The following is a 23339-nucleotide window of genomic DNA, read 5'->3' on the forward strand; positions in this document are numbered from 1 at the left end:
TTCTCTACGGCAAGGACTGCCTGCCCGGGGCAATGAGCCAATGGCTAGTCTAGTCCGATGCTGGTTGCTGGGTTTGTCGAGAGATCACCGGTTGCTAGGTTTTACTTTTTCAGCGTCCCTGCTGTGCAAGTTTATTGAGCGATGTTTTGCATTTCTTCGTGGCCCCAAACTCTAATTCCTGCTTAAGCAACGTATCTCATCCTCTCAAATTTGTCGGCCAGAGCTAAAAAAGCAGGAGGAAGTCTCTGGATTTTCTTCATTCCCTATAATTCTCCAACACCAAATTAACAACAATTTAAAATGTGATGCGGCAAAAAAGACAAAAAGAAATGTAGTGGATATGGATTGCTGTTTCTTCTCCCCTAATAATCCTGATCTTCATGTTTAGCGTGGCTTCTTCGAGTGTTGTGTCGACACTGGACAGGAAGCGTCTTGTCAAGTTTGAAACGCAAATAAAATGTTTCAAAGGAAATGAAAAGGAAAAACCCGTCCATGTTTCCTACAACCCTGATGACTGGCAACAGAGGCATCCTCTTGTTTCTCGGATCGAATGGGAGTTGCAGGACAATGTTCATCAAGCTACTTAGTTCCAGCACTGATCAGTGATCACCTCTCCTATCTAGCTAATCGGTTAGTTCCAGCACTGATCAGTGATCACCTCTCCTATCTAGCTAATCGGTGCTAAGAAGCCCTAATTTTGTGCTCCAAAAACAACACCAGGAGACCATTCGATGAGGTAGCAAGCTGCAAGCAACAGGGAGAGGGAGTAGCAAGAGACGCCAAAAAGAAACTCCCGGTGATCATCAGTTGATGCCGGCGATGTCCGCCCTGATCAGCTCCAGCACCTCCGGCGGCCGCGGTGACCGTGACCACGGCAGCGCCGCCCTGACCATGGCCGTGGCGCGCCACCGTGGCCACCAGCACCTCCACCCCGCGCCGGTGGAACGCCTCCAGCACGCGCGTCAGGGAACGGGGCCTCGGCGCCGGCAGCCGCGCGCAGAAGCACACGGTCCCGACGGCCACGGCCACCTCGGGTCGCGGCGCGGCGCCGGCGCCAGCGCCCCGCACCGCGCGGTACGTCTCCAGCACGGCCGCCGTCTCCTCCAGCACCTTCACCTGCTTCGTCGCCGCGTCCACGATCTCCTCCCGGCTCGCCGGCTGCACACGCACGCGGCCGCCATGGATCGCCAAGAACGTCAAACAAGAAAGGAAAAAAAAACTCGCCTTGCGCCACGACGGCGCGCCGGCGTTGCCAAGAACCGAGCAGGAGCGCGGGCTCGCACTCACCCGGTTGGGGAGCAGGTCGCTGGGGAGCATCGCGCCCAGCTCCCCGAAGAGCGCCGACACGGTGCGCCGGTGCCCGCGCGGCCCCGCCCGCCGCTCGCCCGCCGACGCCGACGCCGACGCCCCCGCCCCCGCGGTGGCCAGCGACAGGTCCAGCGGCAGCAACCCTCCTCCAGCCATGGCCGACGAGCAGTGCGTGCGTCTCCCTCCCTCTGTGCTAGCGCCACGGGCTTCTGCTTCTGCTTCTGCTTCTGCAGGGCGGGCGGGCGCGTTTGATCTTGTCTTGAGGAGGGGAGGAGGAAGAAGACGCGGGGTGCTGCTGCTGTCTGGTGGCCTTGGCATGACATGGCGGCGTGTCGGGGGGGGGGGGGGGGGTGCAGTGGGCAGTGGCCATGTGATCGACCAAAGTGTTGCGGCAGCTTTGGGTTGGTGGTGGGTAGCCGGGAATGGAAGCTGCAGGCGGCCTGTAGAAGGCGGCCGCAGAGGAGGGAGACCGGAGGAACGGCCTGCTTCGGGAAAGCGGTCAAGCACAGGGTTTTCCTTCACAAGGGGACAAGGAGGAAAGCTGCTTGGTTCAGGTTTCATAAAAAAAAGTCTGTATTTTCAAAAAATAAAAAGGCTGCTTGGTTCAGAATGCACACAACTTTTCTGTTGAGAAAATAGCAGTAGAATGGGGTTTGGGAGATCATGTTTTAAATCCTGTGGAACTGTGGGCATGAAAACAATTTCTTTGAAAAAAAATTTCTCATGAAATCTGTTTGACCACTAGAGGCAGGAGGCATCTCTATAATGGTGTTTGGGAGTTTTTTTTTTTTGGCTGTTGAGGAGAGCATAGCTGTGCAATGCGGTTTGGGAGATCATGTTTTAAATCCTGATGTGGAACCCTGGGTATGGCAAAATGTTTCTTACTTTCTTGCATTGTGAAATTTGTTTGGGCGTCTTTAATGCTGTGCCCCGGTTTGTGAAATTTGTTTCTTGTGGAGGAGGAGCATCCATGCATGAGATTCTCCTCTGCTGAGTGATCAGCTGAGCTTGCTTGTCAGGTTCAGATGAGCTCTGCTGCTGGCTGCTGCTGACAGAGAAAGGAGAAGCTGCTTTTGAATCTTGCCTTTCTTTTGCACTGTGCCTTTGTTGCCTTTTTGATAGGTTGTGCTGCTTGTAAACGGCTGGGAGCTTGGATATATAATAATATACGTGATAATTAATGAGTACAAAGGACTGAAATACTAAAAATCATCCTTGTACTATCGGTGTAGTTCCTTGACATTGATCAATATTTGATTGTATTAAGAAGAAAAAGGGATCAAAACCTATCTTCGTTTCTGCAGAAAATTTTCTATAACGACAACTCAGTTTACTAGCCCCATGATTGTGTCCTCTCACCAAAGGAAAATAAATTTGGAAGTGAAAATGGGGTAAACGCACAGCAGCATATGAATGTGACGTGTCACTTGTGATGTGTGATGCATGAGGTTGCAAAATTCTAGGCTGTTATATGCTCCGAATTTGATCACTACTTACTGAGCCTGATTTGAATGGATTTGAGCTGTTTGTTAGTTCATATAGAATGACTTGTTGCACCTTGTCTTTTGTTTTATTGGAATTGTATGCTCTGTGCTTCTATATACTTTCCTTGTAACTTGGGTAGATCCCAAATAAAATAAACTCTGCATATCTAGTTCATTGCCGAGAAAAGGGAGCCAATGCCATAAAAAAAGGGAGCCAATTTATTTGTAGCAAGATGATACAAAATATAGGAGACCTTAGAAATGAATATGATTGAATGAAATGCATTGGCCTCAATATTTTCCCAGGTCTTATTTAGGTCCATAAACTTTCAAAGTCTAGGTTTGGGTTTGCGATCTAGTGTTCATTATTATGCCGGTCACTACCAGATTTTGAGAGCGAAGTCTCCCTGGCACACGGCGACTACTTCGCGCAAGAGTGGCCCATGGCGAAGCCCTGACGGCAGCGACGGGCAAGGCAAAGACCGCATTTACCGTGAGCCATATTGCTCCACCTTGGCTCCCAACTCCCACGTGTAACTGCCACCACGCTGGAATGCTCCAGCCACGGATTGCAGGTTGGTTTCAGATACTCGTAGTACTCGCACCTTGCTGTAGTACTCCACCTGTAGTTGATCAAAGTATGTTCTAGTTACATTTATTTCTAACTATTGCTTGTGTACTGTATTTTTTGTCTGAATCTTTTTGGGAACGTTTGATCTACTCCTAAGTAGTTACATGTCATTTTGGTAAATCTCTTTCTGCAGATTTTTCTTTCCTCTTTGCTGCAAAAAGATTGACCTGATGGCCATCTTCAATAGAAAGTTATGCTAGATCAGGGGACTCCTTGCAGAGCTATGTTTTTCGTAATCAGAGGTGTCTTTGCAAAAGATTGTTTTCTTCCTAAAAGAAAAAGAAGTGGGCCCCAAGAGAAATGCTAAGCTGGAACAGGGTAAAGAACCAAGATGATTCATGAAAAGAGAAATATTGCTAGATTTTGTGAAGTTTCAAGTGAACAGAACACAAGGGAGACTCCTCCGGCTTAAATTCCCAATTCCTTTTTCGCATCAAAAGAACAAATCACGCTTAAGTTTCAACATGAACGACACAAAAATAACGTTGTAAAATGAATGAATATCACACTGTTCATAAAAGCCGTGCAGGGTTTCTAGTCATTTTGGTAGCAAAAGATGTGAATCAAACTGCTTGATCAACGTTTCTTCTGCTCTGCTCTGTTCGTCGTTCATCTACAAAAATTTGAATCTTTATCTTCTTACAAAAAAAGGGGGGCATTTGCCGACAGCCCCATGAAGTTCACCGGTGCGAGGATGGCATCAGTTGATGCTGGCGATGTCAGCCCTGATCATCTCCACGACCTCCGGCGCCGCGGCGGCCGCGGTGACTGTGACGACCACGGCGCCGCCTTCTCCGCCGCCGTGGCGCGCCATCGTGGCCACCAGGACCCTCGCCCCGCGCCGCTCGAACGCCTCGACCACGCGCCGCAGCGCGCCAGCGGGCTCCGGCGCCGGCAGCCGCGCCGAGACGGTCACGGTCCCGCGGGACAGGGCCACCTCGCGCCCGGAGCGGGGCGCGCCGCGGCACGATTCCAGCGCGGCCGCCGTGTCCTCCAGCGCCTTCACCCGCGCCACCGCCGCGTCCACGATCTTCTCCTGGGTCGCCCGCTGCGCGCCGCGACCGCCGCCATCCATGGCCAGGGGAAAAAAATCACAAATTAAAGCCGCCGCCATAGGGCGCGGCGTGCCGCCCCGGCATCGCCGGGAAACCGAGAGCACCGAGTTGTTCACTCACCCGAGAGGTGGGGAGGCTGGGGAGCATCGCGTCCAGCTCGGCGTAGAGCGCGGACACCCTAGCCCGGCGCCTGCGCTGGACGTCCCTGACCCGCCGCCGCCGCCGCTCAACCGCGGACTCGGCCGCCGTCGCCGCCGGGGGCGCGGCCACGGTGTCCAGAGACAGCTCCAGCGGGAGTCCTCCTGCCGGCGCCGCCGCCATCGGAGGGTCGGGTCTTCCTCTCTCGGTCGGCCTCGGTTTGCGAAGAAAGCTTTGGCCTTTGTCTCGAGAGAGAAGCAGCAGCAGGCTAGCGGCGGCTGCGCTGGGTTGCCATGGCCATGGGTGCCAGTCAGGCGAGCAGCGCGCACGTGACCTGCGCACTGCGAGGAGGAGAGGGAGGGAGAGGTTGGTGGCAGCTTTTGGTTGGTGGCGGTTAGCCTGAAATGGAAACCGGAAGAGCTGCAACTGCAACTGCAGAAGCTCTTTTTTGTGTTTATTAGACTGTCTCCAACAAGCCAACCCAAATACGAGACCCATTCGTGTGTTTGTGTCGCGGGCAGGAGAGAGGTCACGCAACGCAAAATCTCCGGTCTCCAATAGCCACGACGCAAAACGCGCGCGCAGCTCCGGCTATCCCCTTCCAGTGGGCCCGACTCGGCTATGCGGAGACGCAAAAGGACGGACGGAGGACGCAAACATGCGTCGCGGGTCGGCTCAGACCCAAAATGGGTTGCTCGTTTGCGTCGCCTGTTGGAGGGTGTTTTGCCTCCCAAAAACACTGTGCCGCACCCATTTTTAGGTTTGGGTCTCTTTTTTGGAGATAGTCTTAGTACTATAATTATTTTTTAAAAAAAAACTGTTTAGTATGCTCACCATTGTGGGGCTTGTTTGGTTGGAACCTGGGAAAGCTACCTTGGGCTGGACGGTGCGGCCTGGCCGGCGAGCCGCCTAGCAGGCCAGTGCTAATGGCACATGCCACATTTATGCTGTCTCATTAACCAGATCGTTTGGATATATATATATATATATATATATATATATATATATATATATATATATATATATATATATATATATATATATATATATATAGTACTCTCTTTTGAGAGTTTGGTGCTTAGATTTAGTCCTTGTTTGAAATAGATTAGAAAAATGATTAACATAATAATACCAAATAAACGCATTAACAAGACATATTTAGTGCTGCATTTATAGTCTTAAAGTTGTATATATTGATGCAATTTTTTTTAAAAAAAAACTTAGCCCAAGTTAGCCAAGTTTAACTTCCAACAAAACTAAAACGACTTCGTTTGACGGTATGGTTGATGACTTGATTCATATTTTCATACTGAAACAACTTGAAAGCTGCATCAATCAGAATGTCGTTGGAAGAAACCATAATTAAGTGTTGTAGTTGTAGTCCCAATGATGTTCATCTTTCGGAAGTTGTAAGGTTTTGATAGACTCCGGCCTTGTAAAACTTTATTTATTCTACTCTATTGAAATGATACATAACTCTGATGTGTATTGGAGACAGAATATAAATTTGGGAATGAAAAAAGAAAACAAATTACATATATTTCGAAGATATAATTTGAGTCTTCACTGGGTTCGTCAGTGTCATCAACATGCTTTTTTTTTTTGAAGTAAAATCAACATGCTTCTCCTACCTCTTTCCCTAGAGGTAGAGGTTGGTCTCACTAGAGGTTTGGAGAGCAACATGCCAATATCAGAGTCAGAAAGCCGGGATCGATTGAACAGAACCCAACATGCTTCTCCTACCTCTGTCCCTGTTCCTCTTCTTCCCCTTGCTATCCGCCCTGCAGCTCTGCTCTCGATTTCCTCTTCTTCCACTCCGATCAGATTTGTGCAGAGATCTTGTTGGGAAAACCAACAAGGTTTCGTACGAAACGGTTCCTTTCGATTATCACAACCAATTATAGTTGGCTCCCCTTTGCTACTACGCAAGAAAACGAAAACAAGGTAGGAACACATTTTGTTTTTCAGGCATGCTGCATGCTATCAACACAGCTCCTGTCCAGTTTGTCAAGCAGTGTTCAGAATTCAGAAACTTGTCATCTGACCTGTGCTGTGGTGTGGTGTGACCTGTGGGTTGTATCTTTGATTATTATGCTTGTAAAATACAAAAGATCACAAGTGCCCAACTACATTGTTCACAAGATAAGCTTAACTACAGCAAGAAAAGTAGAAGACTAGTCAGAGCACATATGTTTACAGTTGAGATGCTTAAGGTGGGTGAACACATATATTTGCACACTTATAATCGTTGATGGGGGTTCACCTGCTCGACCAGTTGACCTCCGATCCGCCCTCTGGTGCCCGTTCATCATCCACAGTTCTTCCACTTCCACACCATGGCCGGCGGCGCGAGCTCCGGCGACCGGGGTGCGTGGGAGGCGGCCAGCACCGTGTTCCGCATCGCCAAGGTGTGCCTCTCGCTGGCGTCGGCCGTCATGACGGCCACCTCGAAGCAGTGCGCGTCCCGGCCGGACGGCGGCGGCGGCCTCGCTGCCGGCGCAGTCTCGTACAGCGACCTCGGCTCATTCCGGTAAGCTCCGGCCATGGCCGCGCCGCGCGAGCTCCCACTGGAGGCAGATCGAACTCGAAGGGCTCATCGTGTATGTGTGCAGGTACGCGGCGCTGGCCAACCTGCTGTCGGCGGCGCTCCAGGGCGTGGCGATCTTCCTGGAGGTGGTCGGGAAGGGGCGGTGGGCCAAGGCCGTGGAGCTCGTCGACAAGGTCGTGCTGGCGCTCACGTCGACGGCCGCGCCGCTGCTGCTCGCCGCCGACGACATCGCCTCCTGCGGGCCGCCCCGTGGCGGCGGCGGGAGTCGCCGGCGACAGCGCGTGAGCTTCGGCGCAAACAGGCTTGAGCTGGCGTCGTACGCCAACCTCTCCACGGTGGTCTTGGTCGCGGGCAACGAAGTCGTGAAGAAACTGAAGCGGTCGCCGGCGTCGCCGTCGCCGTCACCACCCCCTCGACGGGCACCGCCACCACCAACGCCTCGTCGTCCCTCGCCGCCGCCGCCGCCGCAGCCTCCTCTCCCACCAGTCCGGCCACCAACACCTTCGCCTCCAACGCCTCCTGCTCCACAGCCATCACCAAGGCCGCCGCCGCCGCCTTCTTCCCCGCCGCCACCACCATCACCTCCTGTCCAGCCAGCGCCTTCTTCCCCGCCGCCGCCACCACCAGCACCTCCTGTCCAGTGCCTGCCACCGCCGTCACCACCCACTCCACGGCCGTCACCACCTGCTTCTCCCTGTCCCTGGCTGCCGCCGCTTCCACCCAGTCCCACTCCACGGCCGCCGCCGCCACCTCCTCATCCGCCACGGCCATGCAGTTGCGGCTGCGACGGCGGGTGCGATCGCACGCCAACACCATTTGTTGTGATTGTGATGTTAGTAGTGATGCTGTTGTTTTGCCGCCTTTCGTCTTCACGTTAAGTTCCTATATATTCAGAGCTTAATAATAAGATCATCAGTGCTTTGCTGCTTATTATCGATGCATCAAGTGGTGATAACTGATAAGATGGACTGATGGAGACGAGGGAGCGACCAAGAGCATTCTTGAGCATAGCATAGCACGGTTTTGTATCGCCAAGTTGTCCGAGGCTTTCACAGATGACAGATCGAGTACCTGTTTATGAAGCACTGCAATAACATACGTAGCACGCGGTTTGTTGAATGCAAGAAGCCCAGAACAGAAGACTGACTGACACCATGTGAGTTCCATATTAGCACCTACTATCACTTCCAAGAAAAAAATTACAGCCTGTTCGCCCGCATTCTTACATGACCTCAAGTTGGTCATCAGGCCTTTCTGTTTTATCTCTTCCAAATAAAAGAACAAAACAAGGTACATAATCTGCAGATGCATTCTGGTGTTCTAATAATACCCACAAAAAATGGAGCATATAATAGCTACAGTTGGTCAAACAAAAATCAAGGTTAAAACTGTGTGCCCATCCCAGAAAGAAACTGAACAATCAACAATACTTTTCCTCGATGCGCTGATTTTTTTTTAAAAAAAGGATGGACATTCATGTGGTTGTCAAACATTCAGCACAGCAGGCAACTCAAGCTCTGCAGCAGGACCTCCATGAGCAGCATGGAGTCCGTACTGTTTTTCATCAGAATTCCTTTGGCACATGCATGTACTTTGGCGCAATCGAATTCCTTTTCAGCTGCACGGGTCGTGGTTCTCGCAGCACCACGGCATCGTCACCGTGGAACACGAGCACCAGCACGGCGGCGGCGGAGGCGGTGGCGGTGGTGGAGGTGGTGGCGGCGGTGGAGGAGGTGGTGGCGGCGGCGGAGGCGGTGGCGGTGGCGGAGGTGGCGGCGGGACTTCGACCTTCTTATGCCGTCTGAGTTTCTTCACGACTTCGTTGGCGGCGGTCAGCGCCACCGGTCCGAGGCTGACATACGCCGCCAGCCGGAGCATGTCGTCCAAACCTCTGGGGCGCCGGCGAGTCCCGCCGCCGCGGCGCCGCGGTCCGCCGCAGGAGGTGATGTCGTCGGCGAAGAGCAGCAGCGGCGCGGACGTGGACGTGAGCGCCAGCACCAGCTTGTCGATGAGCTCCACGGCGCCGGCCCACCTCTCCTTCCCCACCACCTCCAGGAAGATCGCCGCGCCCTGCAGCGCCGCCGACAGGAGCTCCGCGAGCGCCGAGTACCTGCGCGGCCGCGCCACCCGCCGGCGATTCAGCGCTGTGCCTCGGCGGTCGTGCGCGTGAGAAGAAACGACGGCGGCGAACCAACTTACTTGAAGGAGCCGTAGTCGCCGTAGGAGGCGGTGCCGGCGGCAGCGCTGCCGTCGTCGTCCCAGGTGGACACGCACTGCGACGAGGCGGCGGCCATGATCGCCGATGCCAGCGACAGCCCCACCGTCGCGATGCGGAACACGAGGCTGAGCGCCTCCCACGCCCCCGCTCGCCGGAGCTGCGGCCGTCGCCGCCCATGGCTCGCCAGATCGATGGCGGGATCGAATGGTGAGAATGGCATGCAGCTAGAGATTCCAAGACATTTGATCAAACAATCGCGTACCAAATTTTCTCTAAAAAAACAATTGTGTACCAGTGGCGGACCCAATGGGTAGTCAGAGTAGGCCCAGGACTACACAAAATTTTGGCCCAAAAACTTTTTAGATCTTCAAAACAGAGTCCAAATTTGGTCCAACAGCTCACTCAGCCCATTAACTCATCACCTCTCCATCAGTCCACCTCCCTCAGCCCAAATCCTTGGCTCCCACACTCCCTTTCCCCTCCCCGCGACCCCGACGCAAAGCGCCGCCGCCACCCGCGCCTGACGCCTCCAGCCGCCGCCCACCGTCCGCCCGGTCCCGCATCCCGGCGACGTACGCTACCCAGCGCGACGGCGCTAGACCTCCCGCCGCCGGCCGCCTGGCACTGCGCCCCGGCGAGCACGCGCCCGCCGCCTCCCTCGTCCCGCATCCCGCCAGCACCGTGCCTGGGCACACGGCCGTGCGCCTCGCGCCGCAGCAGGGGCGCAACAGCGCAAGGCATGGCCGGCGCACCGTCGCCTCCCGCTGTCCGGGTCCGGCGGCCCGTCCCGCGCGGCTTCCTCCGGTCCTCCCCTAACCTCACTCACTGGTAAGTTTATTTTTTCAGAAACATGAAGCGATTTGATTTCATCAATTCACAATTTCATCTCAATCTCACTTAATGGAAATATTGCTCAATTTTTTCATAAACATTGCACTTGAGCCATGAAGAATGGAAGCATTGCTCTTCTTTATCATAAACATGAAGCGAAAGCAAAGAAGATTGCTTCTCCTTCCCCACTGATTTGTTGAATTGAATGTATTAAGGGACCTTTTTACTTATGTTATTGTAAGTTTGATTGTTATATATCTTATTGTTGCCAAACTGCTATGCTATCATACCGGATTGCATTTTGAAATTTTTTCGCTAGGACTACCCTAATTTCAATTCCTGGGTCCGCCACTGTCGTGTACCAACCTTAAGCATCTATCTCACCAACAGTACTAAAATATGTGTTCATTTTCAAGATTCCATCTGTATAACGACGCCAACATTTTCTTTTAGGCCTTATTTGTTTCCACAGACTTTTTTTAAGTCCCTATCACATCAAAATTTTTTTTACTATTTTGAAGTATCAAATAAAATCTGTTTATAAATGTTTTTTGACAGCTGAGTGCTAATTCACGAGACGAATCTAATGAGCCTAATTAATTCATAATTTGCTAATTGGCTAGTTGAGTAGTAGGCACAACGTTAACCAATCAGCACAGGGCAAACAATTGAGATTCCCAGATTATTGATGATGTGGGCCGCCAAACAGTTAAAAAATGTATTCGTCACCAACCTTAAGCATCTACGCAGAAATTAGCAATCATGGAAGCGGAAGAGGAGTACATCTCTGATGAAATTAGCAACCTTTTAATTTAGCAACCATGGAATTAAATATCAACCTTTTATGAGTTATATTTGACCCATCTCTTATGACCGACGCAATGCCCGCCACCTAAGGGCAGCTCCAACGCTCGTCGGTTTGCTGTTGGTTTGAGGACAATTTTGCAGATGAGCCCTCGGTCGCCCGAGTAGACGGCTGCGTCGTCGTCTCGCCAGGCGACGGAACGGGCACGTTCTCTCACATGAGCAGACGACTTCTGAGCCCCGTTGGAGGATGGCTCGGCGACAGCAGCGGTCCGGTGCTCCACCCTGCGGTTTCCAGGAGAGCGCGGGAGGAAAACGATCGATGGCGAGTGCCGCTCATCCGTCGGCATTCCTCCATGTGACCGTCGAGCCTTGCCTGGGCGGATCTGGCCATCGGCCGCGGAGCCGCCGCCGCGCCCGCAACGGGTCACCTTGCCCGCGCCGGCCGCCTGCCTCCCGCGCCGAGCTGCCTCTCTGCTTCGGCCGTCCCCGCGCCCGTCGAGCTGCCTCCCCCCGGCCGCAGCGCATGCGCCCGACGAGCTGCCTCCCCAACGCCGGCCGCGTGCTGCCTCCCCGCGTTGGCCTCCATGAGATGCAGAGAGAGAGAGAGCGGCGCCATGAGATAGAGAGCGGAGGGATGAGACAGCAAGAGGTTTGAGACGGAGTGGTAATTGGAAGCCTGAAGAGATAAGGTTGAGGGTGTTTTGTTTATTTATTTTTTAGAATTTTTAATCATATACTAGTATGTATAGTATACAAAGATGTATGAGATGAAGCATGTAGCAACACAAAGTATATAGAGATGTTGTTCACAATTGATCATTTGCTGCATCTAAAGCATTAAATAATTAAATAGACAGCTACTGTCTGTGGTTTGGAGGAGTTGTCTATTTAACTTTTTGTATTCCAGATTTCCTAAACTTGCATACGGCCGCCGTCTGCGGGTTGGAGATGCCCTAATGCCATTTTAGTTAATCCCTAGCTAAGAGGGATCAAGGGGGACTAGATCCCCTACAAGTCAGTTGATGATCTAATCCCTCTCAATCCCCTTTGATCCCTCCTATCTCGGAATAACCTAAAAAGCCTAAGGCGATCTTCACCCATCACATATATGCAGGTTTTTATGTACTTGAGAATCAATGGCGGTCACCTTTGCAAGATGAGTAATTGACAACGTTACGTGGATTTGATGTATCTCTTAGCTCGTGATGTGCAAGTGCAGGATGCGATGTAACGATCGACGGCATGTGCTGAAGAGTGAGCTCCAGCTTGCGTGCGACAGACCATACATGATTACGGGCAAGCAAGAGGCTTGACGCCGATGCATCATGTGGTGGTGAAGGACAAGTGGAGGCTTGGTGCCGAGGGACCCAAGAAGTCCGGATGGAGTAATGGGCGATCTACATGGTGCACGATCAGAGCAAGAGTACACAAAGGGCGAGACGGTGATGAAGACGGCGTCGGTCAAGTCAAGCAGGAATGCGATGGCAAGCTAGAGTAGGTTGCCTGTGCGGCGGGAGCGCGAAATATTTGAATGTGTCAAAGCTTGGCAGAGGCCAGATGCGCGTCAACATCGGAGGGGGCATGTTTGCATGTTTGGACCTTAAAATCGAGCGTCAGTGGGTTTATCGGTTTGGGAGTCAGAACCGGATGGCGACTAGAGTCGGAGGATACGTGGCACCATCGCAAAGCTTGCATCGAGGCGAAGCGAAGTCGTGAAGGCGCCAGGTCCGTCCGATGCTCCAAAAAATTATTTAGACGATTTTACCCTAAAAGTTATTTGAATTGTGTGCTTCTTGTGAATTATTATTGATTAACGCTGGCATACTTAGTTGACTTAGGTTAATTAGTTCTTGCTAATTTTGATCAACGCTTGCATACTTAGTTGACTTAGGTTAATTAGTTATTATTGCTAGTCTTTGCATGCTTAATTAAGAGGGCTCTTTTATAGCTATTTGTTCTTATCTTTTGGTGAGTCTCTTGATTGGTTTTTTGGATAAACTTTCCTTCCACTTGTTTTTAAGAAGTGCTAATCATTGTTAAACCATCTCATGCTTGCTTGGTTAATTAAAGCTTTCGTGGTAGCTTTTGCTCAGGTTTGTGCTTCTCGGTTGCTTCCACTTTATGCCAAAACTATTAGCATTTTGGTTAATCTTCGTTTCCGCTTTACGTCCAGATTTTCCTAACCGTTCCTAGGGTGAGCTCATCATGAGTTGTCTTGTGTCACCGTGACGGTTAGAATAGAGGCGTGTCAGATTGAGGCCCCGTTTGGCACCGCTCCAGAGGCTTCGGCTACAGGTACTGTAGATCTACTGTACCACTACTGTAGTGAAACAGATGAAGCCTCGATTTCCTGACTTCTCCGGCTTCACTACTGTGCTAGTTCATTTTGCACGCGCGGCTCTCGTTCCGGCTTCGTGCTACACTGCCGCACAGTGCCGCGGTACTGTAGTACGAAGCTGAAGCTCCTCCCGAGCGCCAAACGGGGCCTGAATTCGGAGGTATAGAGCTTTGCTCTCATTGAATTTTTTTTATTTAAAGGCTTCCATTAACCCTCTTGTCGCCCGTTCAGATCCTTCACTACTGCTATTTAGATCCTTAACTACTGCTATTTATGGGTGACGAGGCTAGAAGCCACTATGTTCAATGTTTTACCTTTTGCTATGGTGATTGTGTTATTTGTTATTCGTTGGAAGCTAATTAAGTATGTTTGTTGCTGGCCGACCCCGTTTTACTTTTGTGACTTCGGTATACATCTTGCATATATTGCGATATTCAGGATGTTATTACATGCCTTATGATGGATCCTATTTTGCACGAACGAAATAATAATTTTTTTTGACAAATATCATGTCTTGCTTGGCTTAAGTTTAGTTGGCGTCCGTATACTGTTTCACAGGTCGTGGTGAACTTTTAAAATCGGAAAAGCTAAACCTCACCTTTGGAGGCTCTCCTCACTCAATTTTCTTGCAACGTGCTACTAATAAAACTTCTTCAGAATTTTTTGAACAGTAACTTCTTCGGATTGCAAACTTAAAATTAGCCCCATGCATAAGAGCACAAAAGTAAATAATTAACTTGAAGATTGACGAACATCGATCGGTTTTAAAAAGACCTCTGCAGGTACTCTTGATTTCTTACAAGGTTTGCCGCCAAACATATATGCATTTCACACAAAGCTCAATGGATCGGATATGCACATCTCCATCATGGCATGGCACGGCCGCTTGATCATAGTCACCAGGATAGGAAGGTTCCGGGAACGCCATTCCAGGAGCTTTGTGCCGTTCCCGTTCCCCGTTCCTCGATCCCGTCACCTGGGAACTTGGTGAATGGTCACTATGGGCGGCATCACCGGAGGCATACTGACCAGTGTGCAGATGCGGCCCTTCTCTACTTCGTTCTCATTCTTCTCTGCCTCCTTGTCATCCTTCTCCTTCGCCTTCTCCGTCACGATCAACTCAACCTTACATTTCTCTACCTCTTCTTCCTTCTCCTTTCTACCACCCTCGTCTTCTCTGCACACTGTGATGGACACGGACGCGGCGACGTCACGCACCGATGGGAGAGACGCTTGCTTGAAGGAGTAGTCGCCGCCGTAGGAGACGGTGCCGGCGGCACTGCCGTCGTCCCGGTACACACCGCGTCGAGGCGGCCGTCATGATCGCCGAGGCCAGCGACGGCCCCACCGTCGCGATGCGCAGCACGAGGCTGATCGCTGCCGACGCGCCCACCTCGCCGGAGCTGCCGCCTCCCATGATGGAAAGATGGATGGACGCGCATCGGATTGCTTGCCAGGAACTGTGCAGAGTGCAGAATCCTGACTCTGCTGGCCCGGACAGTTCTGTGGACATACACTTCAGCATGATCACCCAACCTCCATCCACTAGTTGCTCAACAATAGGCAGGATTATACTACTACCACTATGATCCATTATGCAAACATGTCAATGGCTAAATTCTGAATTTCTGATGATCTCCTTGATCTGGATGGTGGTTAGGCCATATTCTGAAGAAATGGTAGTTGGATTTATACTTCCCTAACAAAGAAAGCTGTGGGACATTAGCAGAGCCAGAAACATACTGTACTAAATTTGCTCAACACAATATCAAATTAATAGCTAATGGAATCACATGGCTTATGGATCCAATTGTTTCTGAGCAGTCAGGTCTTCCCTGGTCATCTTACATCATTTGCAAAATTGAAGCGCACAGTACCATAGATGGGAAAAACAGAGTGATGTGATCAAATCCGAAGATTGCTAGAAAAGATATATACAACAAATCAACAAAAGTAGATTAATCTTAACTGATAGTTGAACAGAACTACAAAATTTGTCTGCAATGCATGCTTAGGTCCTGGGCGGACAGCAGTGATGGTGATAACCAATATCGTGTCACTTGCTTTGTAGCGCAGTCTCCAAGAGATGCTCAATCCGGTATTTCATCACAGGTTGACCAGATCTTGTCTTCTTGAACATCTTCTCCCTCAGTTCTCTCCGCTTCACCTCAGACTTCTCCTGTTGTTCCCTCTTTGCCTGAATGATCGCATCCCGCTCCTTCTTAGCCTTCTCATCCTCTGCACGCTTTTTCTCATATTCCTCCTTCAAGCTTTGTGCAGTGCGCTTATTCCCTTTATGATGCAGCTTTGGCACATTTTGTGCATTATCACCCCTATCCTGAAAATTGAAATAAAATAAAATGAGTTGAGTTATGCACTCCGAACAACCAGAACAATTGTGCTTATTTTCATAGTAAAAGAAAGTGAATGGATAACAAAATACATCATAACTTCAGCCCCAAAATATTATCCACTGGTTTAATTTCTATCACTGAAAGCAGACTTAGTTTCAAAGAGGGTTAAATTACCTCACGTATTGGAAATTCTGGAGGGTTGTTTGACTGACTTTGTTGCTTCTTTGTCCTTTTGTACTTGCTAATTAACTTAGCATTATTGTAGAACTCTTTCTTCTTCTCTGCGTATCAGAGCAATGACTTCATCAATATAATTAGAATCAAATTACAATAATACCAGCAGACATCCAAAATAATTCAAAATAATTTGACATAGAGCTTTTGGAAACAAGTATATCAATTAATTACATGACATTTCTACCCCTAACCTCCAGTCCACTGTCCATCAAACCGAGGAAGCATGCTTAGGCAGGCTACATGCTCTGCATCATTAGACCCCTCACAAGTAATGCACACAATTTTCGCAATGTGAAGGTATATGAGCACTGAATGAAGTTAATTCAAATTCCCAATAGCAGGACTAGCATGCATTTTACGCCCGTGGTACACCAAGGGACAATTGTGGGTCTAGGAAATAGACTGGTAAAGAAAAACATAACAAAGAACACAGGGGCATGAGATACTGAGTACTGACTTCAGGTGCACTATTATTGTTCCAGGCATACAGCATTTTTAAAGAGAATTCTCAGAGACCCGACTCGTTTCACAATTTAAAAACAATGAAGCATCCATTTTGATTAATTGGGATAGTTGAGTACACGAAACTAGATCCCACATCATGATACTTCCAAGGGGAAAGATTGTGTAGACGGCTAGACCCCTAGAATCATTCACAGTTCAATCCAAACCTCAGGGGAAATAGTCCAATTCCTCGTCGTGAATTCAATCAACCTCATGCTAAGTGTGAGCAGATTAAATGATTAACTATCAGCAAATAAAGAACCGGCCCCGATCGAAGTGCTCCAAGCGAACAAAGCTAAGATTCCTGCGTAACAAACACAGTACGCCAACTAAAACAATTTAATTCCCCCACAAAATCCTACCGCAACTGCCCACAGCAGCGCGTCAACCAAGCGACACCGTAGTGCCGACAGAGCAAGGCGCCACGTGCTAATCCCACCCAAACCACGCCCTCGAACCCTCGGGAGCTACAATTCGGCGGCGGAGGCGGTACTCACTGATGAGGGCCGGGTTGTAGCCGGTGTTCCGGGACTTGGCGCTGGCGAACGCCGCGAGGGAGAGCGCCCCGCCGCCGCCGACGCCCAGCCGATGCTCGTTCCGTCTCCGCCTCCGGCTCCCGCCACCCCACCTCCCTTTCCCCTTCCCCTTCCCGAACCCGCCGCTTCCTCCCTCGCCGGCCAACGTCTCCCCTGGCGGCGACCGCTTCATCTTCGCGCAACGCAAAGATTCGAAGAAACCCTAGGCGAGCTGTTGGCCTCGGCCGTCGGGCTTCCCACTGGTTGGTTTCTTGCCAGATACTGGGCCTTTTGGGCTGGAGAAGTGGGTCGTCCTTGGGCTTTTGGGGCCAAACGTTTGGCCTTTTGGCTCTGTGCGTTTTGGGCTGGAAATCAGGGACCAAAGAGTAACGGAAACAAAACCCGAAGGGCTTGGCTGCTAAAACCACCGCCCCCTTCTTCTCCAGTTCTCCCTCCCACTGCTCCCCCCCTTTTCTCTCTCTCCAGATCTCACCCGCCATGGACCTCCTCGACGCGGGCCACCGCCACGCCCCCGCCGCCGACATGGACGGCACCGCGGCCTCCGCGCTCCCGCTCGCGGGCGCGGCCTACCAGCCCTACGTCTCCGAGCTCCTCTCCTTCTCCATCGAGCGCCTCGACAAGGTACGCCCGCGGCGCCTCGCCTCGCCGACCCTCCTCCGCGCGGCCGCCCTGATGGGGGCGGTGGTGGTGACCCCGTGACGTATTCGTCGGTTTGGTGGGCGATGGGCAGGAGCCGGAGCTGCTGCGGGTCGACGCGGAGCGGGTGCGGCGGCAGATGCAGGAGGTGGCGGTGGAGAACTACGCCGCCTTCATCGCGGCGTCCGAGGCGCTCTCCTTCGTCCGCGCGCAGCTCGAGGGGTTCGACAGCCACCTCGAAGCCCTGGTAATGCTGGCCGCTCCCTCCATGCTCCTAGCACCCTTTGCTTCATTGCTTGTACTGCGTGCCCCTTCGCATCGCAAGATGTTGTGCTATGATGATCAGTAAGTAGATCTTGAGCAAGCAAGTGCAAAATTCAGTTAATGCTGGTGCAGTGATTAAACCCTGCTGCTTTTTGGTGGTAGCAAGCTGATCACCTGATCTTGTCATTGCTGTGCCCAAGAGATCATGTAGATGTAGTATCACAAGCGGAAATGAAATTCTGCTGTGCAGTCATTCTTAACTGGAACTTGGACCAAAAAAATTGCTTTCAATGTATTGATACTGACTAAAAAATAAAGATCAAATGTACATATGTCAAAACATGAATCAGCATTAGCACTGACTAGAAATAAAGATCAAATGTATTTGAGAGGCTTGGGTGAACCGTTGCATAATTTGCACACATCACTGGTATACCAGGTAGGAACCCTTTAAACAGTTTGAATAGATGACCTGCACACATGGTATTGTCAAAATTAGGTTCAAATGCACTTCATGGAAAAATTAAATACAGATTTATAGGTTGTATCCATGACAGAAATTTTTGTTAGACGTGTAGTATTTGTTAGCCAGTGAAAACCTCAGAGTCTGTTTATACGATGAAACAAGGTTTCTCAATAACATTGGTAACTGTGTGAGTCATCTTGATTGAAGATAAAGGAGATGCCAAATTTTCTTCTGTCTCTTTCTATGTGGTATGCTAGCATTATATCATTGTTTGATTCATGCTACATTGAAAGTATGATGTGAAATGTTTGACCATGCTGTTTGTGCACCATTGTAGATAGAGGAGATACCAAATTTAACATCTGGCTGCACTGAGTTTGTCAAGTCAGCACAGAAAATTTTGGAAGAGAGGAAGCTTAATCAAACATTACTAGCCAACCATAGTACCTTGCTTGACTTGCTTGAAATCCCACAACTGATGGACACGTATGTAACTTCTTTTTTCTTACCATTTACCTTGGTTGTTTACTGAATGTTTGAGTTGTCGGTGTTAATAATATCATTTGATTTTCTAGTATGCGTAGTTTCAGCTGTTATTGTTGCTGAATCATGCATGAAAATTTGTAAGGTAATGCTCGTAGGTGCATACGGAATGGGAACTATGATGAGGCACTTGATCTAGAAGCTTTTGTAAACAAAATTTCAAAGTTGCACCCTGAGTAAGTTTTGTAACATAACTCCTTCCGCAGCAACTGACATTTGCTGCTATATTAACCATTCACTGTTCCAATTGAAGTTTACCTGTTATCCAAGGATTAGCTGCTGAAGTCAAGAAGACAATACAGTCACTAATTTCACAGCTTCTCCAGAAACTTCGGTCAAATATTCAGGTGAAGATGCTGGTGTAATAAAAATTATTAATGATTATGTTGCATTGAACACAAATCATATGGGAAGTTGATCATTCTAGAGATTATATTATGCATGTATCGTATTTCTTTGTTATCTTCAATACTTTCTTCTCACCCCAAATTGTTTGATTTATTCATCTTGAGAGCGCATATGTATCTAACACTCATTTTATTTTCTACAGTTACCTGAGTGCCTTCGTATTGTAGCACATTTGCGTCGAATTGGAGTTTTCAGTGAATCAGAATTGCGATTACAGGTATTCTGAGTATTTTCATATAATTTTCATTGTATGATTAGGCTTTATAAGAGACATTTTGCTTTCTTGCTCAATTCATAACGATGGGATTGTGTGGGTCAGCACGTGGCCACACATATTTATGTTATAGTAATATTCATGAGTTTCACAATTTAATAATGCAGAAATTTATTTCTCTGATTTCTTTCATATATTATGCGGTCAATTTTCTGGAAATGATTTGAGCATGTTCATCTTCATATTCTAATGCTGATATAATCTCTAGTTCTTGAGGTGCAGGGAAGCATTGCTGTCTGGGATTCTTGAAGATCTGGACCAGAGGAATGTTTATGATTACCTGAAAGGCATGGTGACTTGCCACAGGGTACATTTGTTTGATGTTGTTAATCAATACCGAGCAATATTTAACAATGATAAATCTGGAAATGAGGAGAACTATGATGGTGGGCTGCTTTTCAGCTGGGTAATGCAACAAGTTAGTAATCACCTCACAACTCTTCAAGTTATGTTACCAAACATAACTGAAGGTGGGTCTCTGTCCAACATTCTTGATCAATGCATGGTAAGAACTGGCTTCCGATCCCTTTTCTCTGGATTATTGTTTTATACAAGATTAGCAGTGATATATGTATCATTGATAAATTTGAAACACTTTCATGTTGCAGTATTGTGCAATGGGTCTTGGCTTAGTTGGGTTGGATTTCCGTGGCTTACTTCCACCAATCTTTGAAAAGTAATTGGTATTTACATCAGAATTTTTTTTATGAAGAGTGAAGATTGTAAAGGGGCTTTATTATTGATGGTGTTATCTGTTTTTTGCAGTGTGGTTCTAAATTTATTCTCAAAGAATATGAGTACGGCGGTAGAAAATTTCCAGGTAAAGCATTTTTCTGCAACCTTATATATGTTGAAATGAAATACTGTTCAGTTCTAGATTTGAACTGAATTCACTATGCTGTTTTTGCTTTTGAACTAACTTTGAAGTTCTTTGGACTCTGCATCTATTAGTATAATATCTGACTGCAACTGTAATACCTTGTACCATGCTAGGTGGTTTTGGATTCACACCGTTGGGTTCCGATGCCATCTGTTGGCTTCGTAGCAAATGGAGTTGTGGATGAGACTTCTGATGATGTGACTCCACCTTCTGTTTTAATGGAGCATCCACCTCTTGCAGTGTTTGTTAATGGTAATTCTCCTACATCACACTTAATTTTCGTTTCTACATCACCATGTGTTGCCTCTAATCTAGCATATCTTTGGTTACTGGTGTGTACAAGTACAAGTTGATATGTTAATGTTCTTAATATTCTTGTGTGCAGGTGTTTCAGCAGCAATGAATGAGCTGAGACCATGTGCGCCATTGAGCTTGAAACATGTCCTTGCTCAGGAGGTGGTGAAGGGATTACAGGCAGTCTCTGACTCCCTAGTTAGATACAACGCCATGCGAATGCTGCGTGGGAATGAGTCCGCTCTGTTCCTTTCACTCTGTCAGGCATTTATCGAGGTGTGTCAAGTTTTCTATGATAGAGCAACAGTTTTGAATCTGGCAATAGAATAAGACGTGTTACAATACACATGAAATGAAACTGAACAGCTGAAAAGTCTTAAACCCATCAAGTCTAAACTGTACCCAGTAAATATTTCTCTTTAGACGTATCAAAGGTTCACATCTTAATTTTTCATGTCAGGTCGTACACCCTTACTGTGCTGCATGTTTTGGCCGATGCTACCCGAACGCAGCAACTCTGATCACAGAGTGCCAGAGCACATTCAGCGCTGTCAGCCAGCTACTGATTGTACCTGCGAGATCAAACAGTTCCAGCATTGATAGAAGGCAGTCAGGAGGCATAGACAGGAAGCAGTCGGGAGGCATTGGCAGGAAGCAGTCGGGGAGCATTGAACGAGGGCAGTCGGGAGGCATCGACCGAAAGCAGTCCATTGAGAGCGCTGGGTCAGCCGTCACCGATAATGGGCTCCCGGCTGATGGACCGGGCCCTGAGGTCAACAGTGATGCTGCAGCCCCAGCCTCTGCGGATCAGGATGATGCGTGAACCAGTCCGCCGTCAAGCAAGTAGCTTGGATCTCTGTTCTTGGAATCTGTTGAAGCCCTTCATCAAGGCCTTGTTATCTTCAACCAGAGAGGATACCGCCGCAAAGTTACATTCGTGGAGTTCCGCTCAGTATTTTCTGCTCTCAGTTCTACAATGTATACAAGCTTCTCATCAGCAGATATTTGTATCTTGATTTGTACAACACACTCAAATCCTTAGCCGTTCTCTGTTACTTGTTAGTCCATACCTAGATCTGGTAGAGTGTTCCAACCTGGACAATAATGTGATAATACAAACTGTGTTGGTTGCATTGTTGACTACACATTTTGTTCAAATTGAAGAGCTCAGTCATATGGAATCCATTCTTGGAGAGAGCATGGATAGATAGAGCTGACCTTTTGTTTTCTATCTAATAACCAGCTGTAGATTGAACAGGGAGAAAAAAAAGGTGAGAGAAGCTGGAGACGAGTGCAAGCAAAGTGTCAATGAAATAAAGAACAGCAGGCGGATGACGAAGGAAAGGATTGATAAAAGACGCGCCACGGGCGGTGGCATGCATTTGCGTGCGGCCCATGCCATTGCGCATCTCATCGCCTTATCCTATCGGGTACCCTTCATGTCACGGCACCAACATTTAACGGCAAACAGTGTATGCAATGGTACCTCTCATCAAAGGCATGGAGGATTGGAAGGGAGGTCTGCCAAAACCTTTTTTCTTTTTGGGAGAAAGGGTCTACAAGACAACACTTTGACAAAATTGTGTTTTCTTCATAATTCTAAGTTCTACATCCAGTCTTGATCATGTATTGATGGCAAAATGTGGTTGTATGACGATCATAGTTTTCTGGTTACTTGTTCCACCGACTCGTACACAAATTGAAGGAAAGAAGAAAATAATGGTTTCAGGCATCTTTACATTTTTAAAATAAAATAATATACATACTGGACTAGTTTTTTTTTATAAAATAGTGTAAACACACAATTGTTTTACACAAATCTAGCCATATCATCTCCAAATGGTCAATTAAATATAAAAGGTTGATATGTTATAAAAATATAAAAGCTATGATGGGCAAATTTTCTTACTTAACAAATGAGCTACTTATTTTTTTGAAAATACACCCTACTGCATCTTATATCTGATTTAATTAAAGAATAACAATAATTAATAAGTAACAAGTCAAAAGAAAAATTACATTAAAATTTAACAAAGCCAAGCACTAGATTTTAGGTAATGGCCGTGTTTAAAAAAATAAACAGTGTCATACATGTTTTAAAACCAAGGTTAGCAGCGAACATATGAGAGTAGTAGACCAAGGTACAGTTGGTGATTAAAAGCGGTGGGCCCAGCTCGCGAGTCGAGACCAGGGTTAACCGAACCGTCGGTAACCGGTCCGGTTTGACCGGTTACCGGTCAAACCGGTCCGGACCGGTTCCGGTTCGGTCCGGTATGAAACCGGTCCAAATTCAAAATTTAAATTTAAATTCAAAAAAATAAAAAATTCCCAAAAAATTCCTAAAAATATTTCAAGGTGCAAAGAATCTAATGGTGTCAAATTTTCTCAAAAATTCGTTTATTTAGTATGGTTTGCGGAATTTATAAGTTAAATAAAAAAAATGTGCATACGAAAGTATACAAATATAATGTAAAAGTAGTATAAAAAAGAGTTGGAGGGTTCATTTAGACTAAAATATGTTGTACAAACATTTATTTAGTATACTTTGTGGGCATTTGAATTTAAACAAAAAAAGAAAAAAATTT

At 48.2% G+C, this 23339-nt stretch overlaps 3 protein-coding genes and 2 pseudogenes across 3 annotated transcripts; 2 read left to right on the top strand and 3 right to left on the bottom strand.

Annotated features, from left to right (window-relative positions):
- Positions 1-683: 683 nt before the first annotated feature.
- LOC120667945 lies at positions 684-1392 on the bottom strand (annotated as a pseudogene).
- A 2731-nt stretch (positions 1393-4123) lies between these two features.
- On the bottom strand, positions 4124-4913 carry LOC120667946 (annotated as a pseudogene).
- A 2039-nt stretch (positions 4914-6952) lies between these two features.
- LOC120667947 (mucin-19-like) lies at positions 6953-8065 on the top strand. Its single transcript, XM_039947919.1, has 3 exons — positions 6953-7146; positions 7229-7480; positions 7525-8065. The coding sequence occupies exons 1-3, from the start codon at positions 6953-6955 to the stop codon at positions 8063-8065; spliced, it is 987 nt and encodes a 328-aa protein (XP_039803853.1).
- Positions 8066-15124: 7059 nt separating this feature from the next.
- LOC120666380 (rRNA-processing protein FYV7-like) lies at positions 15125-17212 on the bottom strand. The gene is made up of 3 exons (XM_039946217.1): positions 16951-17212; positions 15887-15993; positions 15125-15696 (listed from the first exon to the last, which is right to left on the bottom strand). Exons 1-3 carry the CDS (start codon positions 17159-17161, stop codon positions 15415-15417), a joined length of 600 nt encoding a protein of 199 aa, XP_039802151.1. The 5' UTR covers positions 17162-17212; the 3' UTR covers positions 15125-15414.
- Positions 17213-17399: 187 nt separating this feature from the next.
- Positions 17400-21930, top strand: LOC120666378 (conserved oligomeric Golgi complex subunit 8-like). Its single transcript, XM_039946215.1, has 12 exons — positions 17400-17610; positions 17720-17872; positions 18693-18841; positions 18997-19074; positions 19152-19245; positions 19449-19523; positions 19789-20085; positions 20189-20256; positions 20346-20400; positions 20574-20712; positions 20846-21030; positions 21215-21930. The coding sequence occupies exons 1-12, from the start codon at positions 17467-17469 to the stop codon at positions 21575-21577; spliced, it is 1800 nt and encodes a 599-aa protein (XP_039802149.1). The 5' UTR covers positions 17400-17466; the 3' UTR covers positions 21578-21930.
- The last annotated feature ends 1409 nt before the right edge of the window (positions 21931-23339 follow it).

This window comes from Panicum virgatum, chromosome 3N (genome assembly GCF_016808335.1).
Source record: "Panicum virgatum strain AP13 chromosome 3N, P.virgatum_v5, whole genome shotgun sequence".
NCBI classification, from domain to species: domain Eukaryota; kingdom Viridiplantae; phylum Streptophyta; class Magnoliopsida; order Poales; family Poaceae; genus Panicum; species Panicum virgatum.